At 31.6% G+C, this 13,741-nt stretch overlaps 1 protein-coding gene across 2 annotated transcripts in view; it reads right to left on the bottom strand.

Moving 5' to 3' along the window:
- Positions 1–13,741, bottom strand: part of EPHA3 (EPH receptor A3) — a gene marked incomplete at both ends in the record, with an annotated part of 395,618 nt that overhangs the window by 48,195 nt on the left and 333,682 nt on the right. For both annotated transcript variants that reach the window (XM_080696115.1, XM_080696116.1), the window contains 2 exons: positions 6,113–6,322; positions 8,389–8,450. In XM_080696115.1, the coding sequence (XP_080552241.1) occupies positions 6,113–6,322; positions 8,389–8,450 (272 nt within the window). The remainder of the gene's footprint in view (positions 1–6,112; positions 6,323–8,388; positions 8,451–13,741) is intronic.

Here is a 13,741-nt window from a genome sequence, read left to right as displayed (position 1 = left end):
GATGTGGATACTATATAACAGTTTGGGTAGTTATTAATTGAGCTGTCAAATCAAAACTCAAAAGGTATAAGAAATTAAAAGGCAGATCAATAAGTGGGATTGCATTAAACTGAAGAACTTTTGTAAAGCAAAGGAAACTATCAAAAACCTCAACAGAGAACCAACAGAATGGGAGAAAATTTTACAAAATATTCCTGCGATAGAGGGCTAGTATCTAGAATATACAGAGAACTCAAGAAACTCAATACTAAGAAAAAATAGCCCAATCAAAAAATGGGCAAGTGAACTAAATAGACACTTTAAAAAGAAGAAATTCAAATGGCCAATAAATGTGAAAAATTTTCAACATCATTAGCAATCAGAGAGATGAAAATCAAAACTACCCTGAGATTTCACCTAACTCCAACTAGAATAGCAATCATTCAAAACACAAACAACAACAAATACTGGCGAGGATGTGGAGAAGTAGGAACTCCAATATATTGTTGGTGAAATTGCAAATTAGTACAACCACTTTGGAAAACAGTATGGTTTTTGTTTTTGTTTTGTTTTTGATGTATAATAGTTGGCTTTTGTATCTTGTTTTGTTACTTTATTCATGTTTGTTTGCTCCTTCCCCCCATTCCTTTCACAAACTTCTTTAGCCTATTCTGCCATCAAAGAAAAGCCCAGGCCCTGATGGGTTTCCAGCTGAATTCTACAAAACCTTCAGGGAATAATACTTCACAACTTGTTCTACGAAATTGAAAGAGATGGAATGCTCCCAAATTCCTTCTACAAAGCCAGTATCACATTAATCCCCTAACCAAATAAAGATATCTCCAAAAAGGAAAATTATAAACCAATATCCTTAATGAACATAGATGCAAATATTCTAAACAAAATACTAGCTATACACATTCAAAATCATATAAAGAGAATTGTACACCACAACCAAGTTGGTTACATCCCAGAAAAGCAAGGCTGGTTCAAAACACACAAATTAATACATGTAATTCACCACATAAATAGAATTGAGAACAAAAACCACATGATCATATCAATAAATGCTGAAAAAGTATTTAACAAATTCCAACACCCATTTATGTTAAAAACACTGCAGAAAATTGGCAAACAAGCAAAGCCAACATCATATTTAATGGGGAAAACCTGCAAGAATTTTCTCTAAAATTAGGAACAAGACAAGGATGCTCACTATCACTACTCCTTTTAAATATAGTCCTGAAGACTCTTGCCACAGCAATAAGACAAGAGAAGAAAATTAAAGGAATTCAGATAGAAAGAGAGGAATTAAAACTATTCCTATTTGAAGATAATATGATTGTTTATTGAGACAACCCAAAGAACTCAACCAAAAGACTTCTGGAGCTGATTAACCAATTCAGCAAAGTTGCAGGATACAAAATCAACTTAAAGCTGGGTGTGGTGGTGCACACTTGTAATCCCCACACTTGGGGAGGTGGAGACAGGAGGATCCTGCAGACTCGAAGCCAGCCCTGCTGGCTTAAGAGACCCTGTTTCCAAATAAAATTATAAAATAGATCTGAGAGTGTAACCGGAGATAGAAGGGTTTCCAGGAACACCAGTACCACACACACAAAAAAAATCAATTTAAAGAAATCAGTTGCTTTTCTTTATGCCAACAATGAATCCACAATAAAATAAATAAAGAAAACAATTCCATGCACTATAACCTCAAAAACAATAAAATACCTAGGAATAAACCTAACCAAAGATATAAAAGGCCTCTACAACAAAAACTATAAAACATTAAAGAAAAAAATTGAAGAAGACATTGGAAGATGAAAAGATTTCCCATGCTCATGGATAGGCAGAATAAATATAATCAAAATGGTCATTCTGCCAAAAGTGATCTATAGATTTAATACAATTCCCATTAAAATACCAATGACATTCTTCATACACCTAGAAAAATCAGTCATGAATTTTATATGGAGAAAGACAAGACCCAGAATAGCCAAAGGAATTCTCAGCAATAAGAAAATGCAGGAGGCATCACAATCCCAGACTTCAAATTATTCTATAGAGCAATATTAGTAAAAACAGCATAGTATTAGCACAATAACAGGCATTCTGACCAGTGGAACAGAATAGAAGATACAGAAACAAATCCACACACCTATAGTTAATTATTCTTTGACAAAGGGGCCAAACTCATACACTGGAGAAAAAACAGCCTTTCAACAAATGGTGCTGGAAGAACTGGCTGTCCATTTGTAGAAAGATGGAACTAAATCTTTACCTCTCTCCACGCACAAGAATCAACTCGAGATGGATAAAAGACTTAGAAATTAGACCAGAGACTGTGAAGTTATTAGAAAAGGGTGTAGGCTCAACACTCCAACATATAAGCACAGGCAGTAAGTTTCTCAAGAAGACCTCCAAAGCACAGAAAATTAAAGCAAGAATTAACAAGTGGGATGGCATCAAACTAAAAAGTTTCTTCTCATCAAAGGAAACCACCAAGAACCTAAAGAGAAAGCCTAAAGAATTAGAGATCTTTACCAGCCACCACTTTGATAGGGGGCTAATATCCAAAATATTCAAAGAGCTCAAAAGACTCTACAGTAGCAAAACAAGTAACCCAATCAAAACATGGGCAACTGAAGTGAATAGACACTCCACAAAAGAAGAGATATAAACGGCCAAAAGATATATGAAAAGTTGTTCTACATAATGGAGATGCAATTCAAAACTACTCTGAGATTTCATCTAACCTCAATGAGAGTGACAAAAATAAAGAAATCAAATAACAACAAGTGCTGGTAAGGATGTGGGGAAAGCAGAACTCTTTTATACTATTGGTGGGAATGCAAACTAGTTCAGCTGCTATGGAGATTAGTGTGGAGATTCCTTAGAAAACTGGGAATAGATCCACCATATGATCCAGCTCTACCACTCCTGGGTATTTTTCCAAAGGGGTTGAAATCAGAGAACTACAGTAACATATGCATACCCATGTTCATAGCAGCACAATTCGTAATAACCAAAATATTGAATCAACCTAGGTCTCCATTAACAGATGAATAGATTGCAAAATTATGGGAAATACACACAATGGAATTCTATTCAGCTATAATAAAGAACAAAATCATGACATTCACAAGAAGTTGGAAAGTTCTAGAGAACATTATATTAAGTGAGATCAGCCAAGCACAGAAAGAGAAGGGACATATATTTCTCTAATATGCCCAAACTAGGGAGCATTGGGGATACCAGAGGGACTCCAGATAATAGAGGGGAAATCTCAGCAAAGCTAGAACAGAAGGATAGGAAGGAAGAAGGCTGAGGTTGATTAATGGAGGAGCTACACCTGAATATGTGTAAAAGTATAAATATAACATGGTTAACCTGGACATACACTGTTGGGAGGGGGAAAGGGGAAATAAGGTGGGGATAGTGCTCCAAACAGTCTAAATGTATACCATTTTAAATATGTTACACATATAAATAAAATAAAAAAATATTTTAGAAGAAACTTTATAAGTTTAAATTGCAAGGCATTTTAAATAACATGATGGAATCTTACACTATTCTACTCCATCCAACCTGGGATATTAATTATTCCCTAGTCCAGTGTATCCACAATACATATTTTATCTGCCTCTTAGTCATTCAGTGGCCTTCCTGATTATAAGACTGTCTTGTTATCATAAGGCTTGTGTTCTAGTAACCTTTAATTTAATTAACAATCACCCTAAAGAGCAAAAGTAGTGATGCTGATGATGGAAATTTGTCAATGAAAAGCATAAAATTATTTATTTATAAAAAAGAAAAAGTTCACAATTTGATAGGAAATGTTAATAAGGTTCAGAATGATCTACAATTTCTGGTGGTCATAGATACTACTATAGATAGGAAAAATACTGTACTGCCTCTAGGACAGAAAACTGATATACCAAAGATGATTCAGCAATTTAAGAACCCCAAATCCTCATACATATTTGAAAACATTTTGATTCATCAACTCTAGATATTTATTCGGAAGAGGTAATAACATAGAGAAAGAACTTGCATATCAAAATGTACATCAAACTATTACTAATAATATCAAAACATTAAAATTATAGCCAATTGATAGTGCCTTTATTTGTTAAATAAATTATATAAATAATTGAAATAGAATACTAAGTTAATTTGCAAAATAATATTTGGTATCTGAATAATTTTGTTTTATATTTTTAGGTTTGAAATAATAATTTCAAAATAATATTGAATTTATATATAAAGAAAATACTGAAGCCGGGTGTGGGGGTGCACGCTTGTAATCCCCGCGCTTGGGAGGCTGAGACAGGAGGATCGCACGGGTTCGAAGCCAGCCTCAGCTACTTAGTGAGGCTCTCAGCAACTTAGTGAGACCCTATTTCCAAATAAAATATAAAAAAGGTCTGGGAGTATAGCCCAGAGGTAGAAAGCCTCTGGGTTCTACCCTCAGTACCACCAAAAAATAAATAAATAAAAATAAATAAATAAATTTAAAAAATACTGGGTTTATTAATAAGTTGAAATATTTTATATAAGATGTATATAAAATGCTCTATTTTAATAACTAAATGCAGATTATAAATTATTTAAGTATAAAAATGCAAAAAACTATTTTGAAAATTTTAAGTTAAAAATGTTAGCCACGCATGGTGGCACAGTCTTGTAATCCCCATGCTTGGGAGGCTGAGACAGGATAGTGCAGTTTCGAAGCCAGCCTCAGCTACTTGGTGAGGCTCTCAGTAACTTAGTGAGACCCTGTTTCCAAATAAAATTTAAAATAAGTCTGGGAGTATAGCCTGGAGGTAGAAGGCCCTGAGTTCCACCCCCAGCACCACTAAAAAATAAAAAATAAAAACCCATATATTAATGTTTTTTATCCTTGGGTAGTACCATCTGTAATGACAATAATTTGTATTCTATTTTTATCTCTAAAATTTCTAAACCGGGCGTGGTGGCGCACGCTTGTAATCACAGTACTTGGGAGGCTGAAACAGGAGGATTGCGCAGGTTCAAAGCCAGCTTCATCTACTTAGTAAGGCTCTCAGAAGCTTAGTGAGACCCTGTTTCCAAATAAAATATAAAATAGGTCTGGGAGTATAGCCTGATCTACCTTCAGTAGCCCCTGGGTTCCATCCCCAGCACCGCACAAAAAAATAAAGAAATAAAATTTTAAAAATAAAATATTTTTAGAAATAAATTTTATTTAAAAAATGAGATTTCAAGGAAATCTATCAATAAATATATAAATGAATATTCAAATACTATGTGTATCAAATGGATGTAATTTTAAATAATTAGATATAATTTTTTAAACTTATTTTTTAAATATCAATATTTAGAAATAATGATAATATTAGTTTCAGTAGTGAAGTATGCTTTTAAAATAGGTACATTCTCATTGATACAAAGGGTCTAATTTTGAAATGAGTCAGAAGAGAATCATCCACTTCATGTCAAAGGATTATTTATGCATTACTCTAAAATATTGAATAATATGTAATATTTAAATAATAATGTTTATGGACGATTCTAGTCTTACTCTTACATTTATTTATATGGGGATAAAAAGAATTCTTGAACTGATTCACAAACATACAAATATTTCTAGTGGTGGCATAATTATGGGCTTTTTTCTTTTATTTCTTGGTTTTGAAAATTGTATAACAATATATCTATTTATGCAGATATTAATTTTTAAAACTGCTTTAAAATTAAGGTAGTTGGGCAAGTGTCTTGAGAATTTACTGAAGGTGACTCAACCATAATAAAATATGAGAAAACATAAAATATTTGTAATTATTTTAATTCTGAAATATAATACTTGGTTTAAGAAACCCCCCAAAAGTAGCAAGGTGTTTATATACTGCTTTTGAGGTGCTTCTTAAACCAAGTATTATATTTCAGAATTAAAATAATTACATTTTAAACAGTGACCATCTATTTTTCCCAGCATAAGATTTACTATTTTAGTTCTCAGAGATATTTCTTTCCATAGACAGCCTAATTATCAAAGCATTGGGAGTCATTATTGTTATTTTTTTAACAAGTTTCATGTGACGTGGAATGGTAAATAAAGATAAGAAAGAGGGAGAGCCTTGTTACTCACCCTTGTTGTGTAAGCAGCCTCTGGATCATCCTCTAGAACCCTTGAAAGCCCAAAGTCAGAAACCTTGCACACTAAATTACTGTTGATCAAAATGTTTCGAGCAGCGAGGTCCCGGTGAACATAACCCATGTCTGACAGGTACTTCATGCCCGATGCTATTCCACGAAGCATTCCTACCAGCTGGATGACTGTAAACTGGGCATCATGTTTCTGCAAAATATTTCCAATACATTAAGTTTTTGTAGCCTAAGATATTTTTCTTTTAAAAATCATACATACCAAAAGCTGTTATAATGCTGACTATACACATTTTAGTTCAAAGCACTCAAAATTAACAAAATGTATGAATGAATGGATGTAGAACTAAAACAAAATTGCATAGCGCCTGCAGTACCATGTGCTATGGTGAAATCAGGACCAGGCTTGAAAGTAGGATGTGTCTGATGTTTATATGATATACAGTCTCCTTCTCAGAAACATTAAGATAAAAAACTCGAAAGGAAAGAAAGGAAGGGAATCTTGTGACTGTCTCAGGTTGATATTTGTTTACGTTTTTGTTCTTTCGGTTTCAGATATTTTACAAATTGATTCAAATAAAGAACACATTTAGCCAGGCGTGGTGGCACAGGCTTGCAATCCTAGCATTCGGGAGGCTGAAACGGGAGAATCGAGGTTCCAGGACAGCCTCAGCTACTTTGGCCCTGCACAACTTAGTGAGACCCTTTTTCAAAATAAAGAATAAAAAATAGGGCGGAGGGGTGTTTCTTGGAGGTCTAATGTCCCTGGGCTCCATCCCCAGACACCCCCACACACACAAATAATAAAAAAGGAAGAACACATTTAATGACATTTTGTGTGGATTTTTCTCGCGAATCTTGAGTTGTAGGCTGTAAAATAGAAAGCAGTAAGAAACAAAGTTATTTAGAAAAGCTTCTAATTCACTTGGATTCAAATGGAAATGTATGGTTTGTGATGTACAGATAATACTAATTCACATATAATACTATAAGAACTATATACTGATACTGTAATATGTCAATGTAAAATACCAATAGAAACTCCACATCTAAATATATCTATAAATATATCTATAAAAATATATCTATAAAAATATCTGTAAAATAATAATGCTAAATGAATATTTATTTTAATATTTCAATGAAATGATTTGAAAAATAGTTTTGAAAGATTTGCTAAAACAATTATTACTAAAAATTTCATTTAATTAGTGAATATTAAAGTATACAAATTTCTGTCCATGATTACGAATGGTGGTATATATAATCATCTATTATCTATTTATTTTAATTTGTAAATTGATAAAGCACCTTAAGGAAAGAGTCTGTCTTTTCTTATACCCTGTAATGACTAGTAGAAAGTATTCTCTTGATTTAATTTTTTTCATTCCTTAGCAAAATATTTGTTGCATTTTAGCACTTTTGCATTTTTTGCATATTTTTGAGCTATACTTAAAAATAATATATAAATATTTTATAACATAAAGCTTTGCCAGGTGTATTGGCACTTGCTTGTAATCCTAGTACTTGGAAGGCTGAGACAGGAGGATGGCAGGTTTGAGGCCAGCCTCAGCTACTTAATAAGTCCCTTCGCAACTTAGTTAGACCCTGTTTTAAAATAAATAATAAAAAATAGGGATGGGAATGGAGTTTGGAGATGGAATGCCCCTGGGTTCAATCCCCAGAACGGCAAAAATAAAATAATAAAACAGAAAGCTTCTAAATTTAAACATGTATTCTCTAAGTATATGTGTGTATGTATATGTGTGTATATATAACCAAAATGATATGCTATTACTGAGACTATACACATTTCAGCATTATAGAAGATGCTTAGTTCCTGAGTGAACAGTAGTAGGTGAAAGGCAGATAGTCTATCTTATGAGACACAGAAGTTGTATTAAATAAAGAAAAGATAATATTTCTGTCATACATCAATGTTATGTATATTTCTCTTTGGAATTATTTTTAGTCTTATTTGAATTAATGTGAATCTGAGTGTGAAAAAAGTATCCAAGAAGAGTGTTTTCATTTGTTTTAAAATATAAACCATTAGTATTTGTATGTTGCAAGATAAAGATGGAATTTTATAGTTTTATTCTTGCTATTTATTTCCACAAAATTTCACGGTTACTTGAATTTTAGATTACCTAATTAATTGAACAATGTTAGAAAGTTTCTGTAACATTTTTAACAACTCATTTATAAGTATGTATGTGAGTGGATAATATATACATATACAAATTACATTTTACTTACACGTAAGAAACTGTCCAAGGAGCCGTTCTCCATGTATTCTGTAACAATCATAACTGGTTTACCTAGGCATATGATGAATAATAACTTAAATATATTGTCATCAGTACAGTCCAAATAATATCATACGATGAACATATGTAAAACACTCTGATACAACTGATGCATGCAAATTTGTAAGAACTCTTCATATTTTTCAAATTTCATAGTTAAAATTATGAAAGCAAAAGCAAAAGGCCAACCAAACAAAAACTAGCTTTCAATAAAAAATGAAACTAGAAAGGAAATAAAGATTACCAGTCTCATTAAATCCTGGGAAGAGGGAGGAGAAAGGAACATGTATGTTCTTAACACACTGAATCTCACAATGATATATAATTACAATTCACCACTAAAATAAAACTAATAAAACAAAATGGAGAAGACAGGATGCTTAAAACAAGGGCCCATAATTTACAGTATCTAAGTTGGTTTACTTAGCATGGTTTTTATTGAGCACAGAATATTTCTTTTTTCCCTCCCTTTATTTCATTTCAGCTAATTTGCAAAATTAATTATTTTGCTTTCAAGTTAAATAATTCAATATATTTCATTTCTCCTACATATATTTATAGAATCAAATGCTAGACATTCTTTTGTGTGTGTGCTGGCTGGTCAAAAGCAACTGAATCAAAACTCCTGTCTACGTAGATTGTATAAGAGAGTTATACAAAACAATTAGAAATAGTAATTATAAGATTTTTACCTATATTTAATGAACATATTAGATTGTAACACCCATGTTATGTTTAAAAGAAAAAAATTAGAATTGCTGTTGGCAGTAATTTGTAGAGAGCACTTTGTAGAATGTAGCTTTAAATGTGATTAAACCTTTTAATTAAGCATATTAAAGTTTTATATTTTTTCAAAATGATAATTAATTTATATACATTAATTTGACATTTTCATTTTATTCATGAGAAAATTGAGACACCAAAGTTAATTAACTTGCTCAGGTCACATAGTTAACAAGTTATAAAGTCAAAAGTTGCAACCTGCATACACTGTCATAATTAAGAGAAACATTTAAAACATAAAAAAGGATTAGCACAACGGATGTTATGTATACTATATATATATATGGGCAAAAACTAAAATAAATATTAAAATATAAGTTATGAGTTATTTAATTGTTGCATATCATTATATAAATTGGTTTAAATTAAAATTACTCAAAATACTATAGCACTTGACTTCATTTTTAACAGAAAATTGTTACATGAACAAAGATGAAAATTTAACTATTATATATAACTAGGAAAACAAATAGTTAAAAAATTCAAAAAGAACCAGAAAATAGTTGTTTTTGATTTACAGGAAATACTAGCAATATTTAGTAATCTTTTTCTTAATTAAAGTTATGTAATCTTTTGAGTACTGGACATATACTGTCTCACTTAATCTTTACAACATCCTTAGGTTTTTTTAGTTTTTTGTTTGTTTGTTTGTTTGTTTTTTTTGGGGGGTGATACTAGGGGTGGAACCCAGGGGCTTTCTACCTCCGGGCTATACTCCCAGACCTATTTTATATTTTATTTGGAAACAGGGTCTCACTAAGTTGCTGAGAGCCTCACTAGGTAGCTGAGGCTGGCTTCAAACCTGTGTGATCCTCCTGTCTCAGCCTCTCAAGTGCAGAGATTACAATCTACAAGCATGCCCCACCATGCCCATCCTTAGATTTTAGCAATATACAGTGTATCCATTTTACTGCTTCCTCACTAGAAAGTGTTATGAATTTAAGTAACTTGTTGAGTCACACAATTTTCTATCAGTCCAGTAGATTCCTGATGTTCTTTCTGAATATAAAGCCTACACATATAACATTGTAATTCTCTTACTTTATAGTTGCTATCAAGTTTTATATATTTTTTTCTGTTACATGAAAGAAAAAAATTACTCCTTTTCCAAATCCAGACAACTTAAATTTTCTTTGAATATTGTTGAAAGAATCTGAGCAAATAATAGTTTTTTATCTAAATGTATAACACAATTATTAACTTTCCTTATATGCACCTTCTCTCTCATGAGGGTTAGTTTACCATTCTGATACTACAAAATACCTTCCCTTTTATGCTTTTTTCTTTTATATGTGAACAATATTAATTTATATTGGTTATTAATTGTGGATTAGTAGTATAAAGGTTATATTTACTACATTTAATAATTTGACTGTATTCCAGGAAATGTGTTTTATTTATTGAGGTAAGAAAAAATTATTTAAATTCTATGAAATTTCTCAGATAACTTTAATATGTTTTACAATCAATTGATACATTTATCCAATTTCATTAGAAAATACATTAATTTATTATTTAGAATTATAAATACATATAATTGTGGTTATGGAAAAATTACTAGCATTTCTTATATGTCAAAAACAATAATTTTCTAAATTGTTCGTTTTTTGTTGTCTCTTTAATTTCCCCAATTGTCATCATAATGTGTATAGTTAACTCTTCAGCTTTGCTTGTGTACCATTATAATGTAACAATAAACTAAAGTGCTATACACATACTTAGTTGATCTAGTTGTATTGGTATTAATATCTGGGCAGTCATTTCAGCCCAAAACTTGAGCTTGAACATGTGTTTTTCCAAATTTTAACTAAAGTTTGATTTGATAATATTTAGGAAGAAATAGACGAGTCACTCTTCTCTTGTAACCTCTGATTTGCCCAGACTACTGGTTCCAGAGACCTGGACTGGAATAAAATGAATGAATGAGTGAATGAATGAATGAATGAATGAATGAATGAATGAATTCTGCTTATGTGTATGTTCTCTAGACCATCATCAGTGTTTTCCTTCCTTCTCTAATACAATTCTGTGGATGATAGCATGCTACCAATACCTAATGCATACTTTAAATATAGTTGCCGATATTTTGCTTCATACTACCAGTGACTTCATCTGTGTGCTATTCAGACATTTGCTGACCAATCTTTCCTGCTGGCTTTCAGTCTTATGGCCATTTCATTTCTCATTAGCATGTCTAGTAGAATGTTTGGCAAGGGAAATAAAAGTAGCTAAAAAGTCAAACCAGTCAATTAAGCCAAAGCCCCATGACCATTCAGAAATCAGATCAGGCTGTGCTTAACTCTATAATTTAGGTATTTGTAAACACATCAGTTAAGATGGGAAAGTCTGAAAATGTGCTTTGCATTAAGTTCAAAGAGTCTGCAAACCAAATGTACAGACACAGAGTAAACAGAATCACAAATATTCTACCTCAGAAAGCACTATTTTATCTTAAAAGTTTCTCTTGTGATCTTGATTTTGATAAATTGGGTTAAACAAAAAGAGACTCTGAAAGAGCGGTGAAAACAAGTTCTAACGTGCATTAAATGTAGCAGGGAATTATTTATAAAATGCCAGCTCTTCTGAACATTATGTCGTGTGTTTGTACTCAAGTTCGCATGCTCTTTCATGTGTATTTTGATGTACAAATTACATGATCGGCTTCCTTAAGACAGGACCTATATCATTCACAGCCCTCACAGATCCCCAACGTGTATCTGGGTATACAAATTGAGTTCAATGGAAGTACTATTCTATGACTGGCGTAAAGAAACTCCACCAAAAATAAACAAGACAAAGTTTGATGTGGAGTTTTTCTTTTGTTCTTAAACTGATTTATGAGTATAGAGAGGATAGTGACATTTCATAATTAGGCAGTAAAGGGAAATGGATCCATCTGTTAGAATCAGTACATTTCCCTAACTATCCCCAGTGGCTCAGGGATACTACTAATCATTGAACACTGTTCCATGACAAAATAAATGTGATTCAAAATGTCTAACAATTCCAGATTGAGCACTATTTCACCACAATCTTCTTACATTTTTCTATAAAAATAAGAGTAGGATAACACTATATATATATATATATATATATATATATATATAGTCATACAAATATTTCTTTACAATTTTCAATTTCTGATCTTTATATTAAAATATATACATTCAAATTTAAAAAATTTGAGTTATTAAAATATTACAAATCAATAAAATTAAGTTTCTTTTCCAAAGGAAATGCTATTAGGTCTTACTAACAACAGCAATTGCATCTAACACTGTATCTTAGTTTGAAAATACTTAAACACCATTTAGTACATGAGAATGATTTATAAAAATCAACATATTTGATTTTAGTAGTTGGCATTCTTTTATTAGTAACGTCATCAAAATCAGGGTGGAAACAAAAAATAAATAAAGATAAAAATTGAAAGAATGATGAGATTTACAAATTTATTTCCATGTGCCTTGACAGAATACTTGAATCATTTTGGATGAAAAAAATGTTTTGATTACAGATTTCTATGTCTTTTACCTAACAAACTGATAAAAATACAGTAATCAACTGAGCAAAGGTATTTTTCTGTGAGTTTATCATTAAATAATTACAAAAATGCAGAGCAATATTTTCTAAATTTCATTTTAATCAATATATTATCCTGTTAAAATGACCACTATTACATCGATTCATCTTTGAGTTTTTGAAAGAAGGAGCCAGCTCCATTTGTCTGTGTCCTAAATCCATTTCCTTGCAGTGGGCCCATTACAATTGATCACATAGTGTCTATTATAATCCCTCTCTTCAAAATCAGGCAGAGAAACAGTCTCTCAAGTCTTCCCTAACCATAATTGCAATCTTAATACATAGAGGACTTTCAACTGACTTAATATATTTTTTGCAGTACTAGGGGATAGGGATTAAACCCAGGGGCATTTTACTTCTGGGCCACACCCCCAGCCCTATTTTTTAATTTTTTATTTGAAAAAAAATTTCTTTATTGGACACAAGGTCTCACTATGTTGCAGAGGGCCTCACTAAGTAGAGACTGGCCACTGTGAGCCTCCAGTCTCAGCCTCCCAATTACTGGGATTACAAACTTGTATTACTATGCCCAGCTGACTTAATATTTTTAAATTTATGTACATTAAACTTCAAACAATATTTAATATCTGTGATCATAGAACTGTATTTCATTTTCCCTTATTCCATTCAGAGTCAAGTCATATAGTAAGTGTAATTAATTATTATGTTAATTTAAAAATAAATTTTCAAATTTCTTAAGAAAAATTTTCAAGCTTTCTACTCTTTATTTCCTTATCTAATCAGAAAGTTCAAGAAATTTAATACAGTGCTGAACTGAAGTGGTGATACTAAGCTTTTTACCTACTTTAAATGAAATATTTTTAATGAATCCTAATGAATATTGTTTCTGTAGGTTTGCAGGTTTGTTTTGGTGCACAAGTAGTACACCTTTATCAGGCATACCTTTTTTGTGTGTGATATGCTAATAAAAGAAAAAA

The sequence above is a fragment of the Muscardinus avellanarius genome (assembly GCF_963383645.1).
Source record: "Muscardinus avellanarius genome assembly, chromosome: 5".
Classification (NCBI taxonomy): Eukaryota; Metazoa; Chordata; class Mammalia; order Rodentia; family Gliridae; genus Muscardinus; species Muscardinus avellanarius.
Note: the sequence above shows the minus strand (reverse complement) of the source record. Positions and strands in the feature narration are given on the sequence as shown.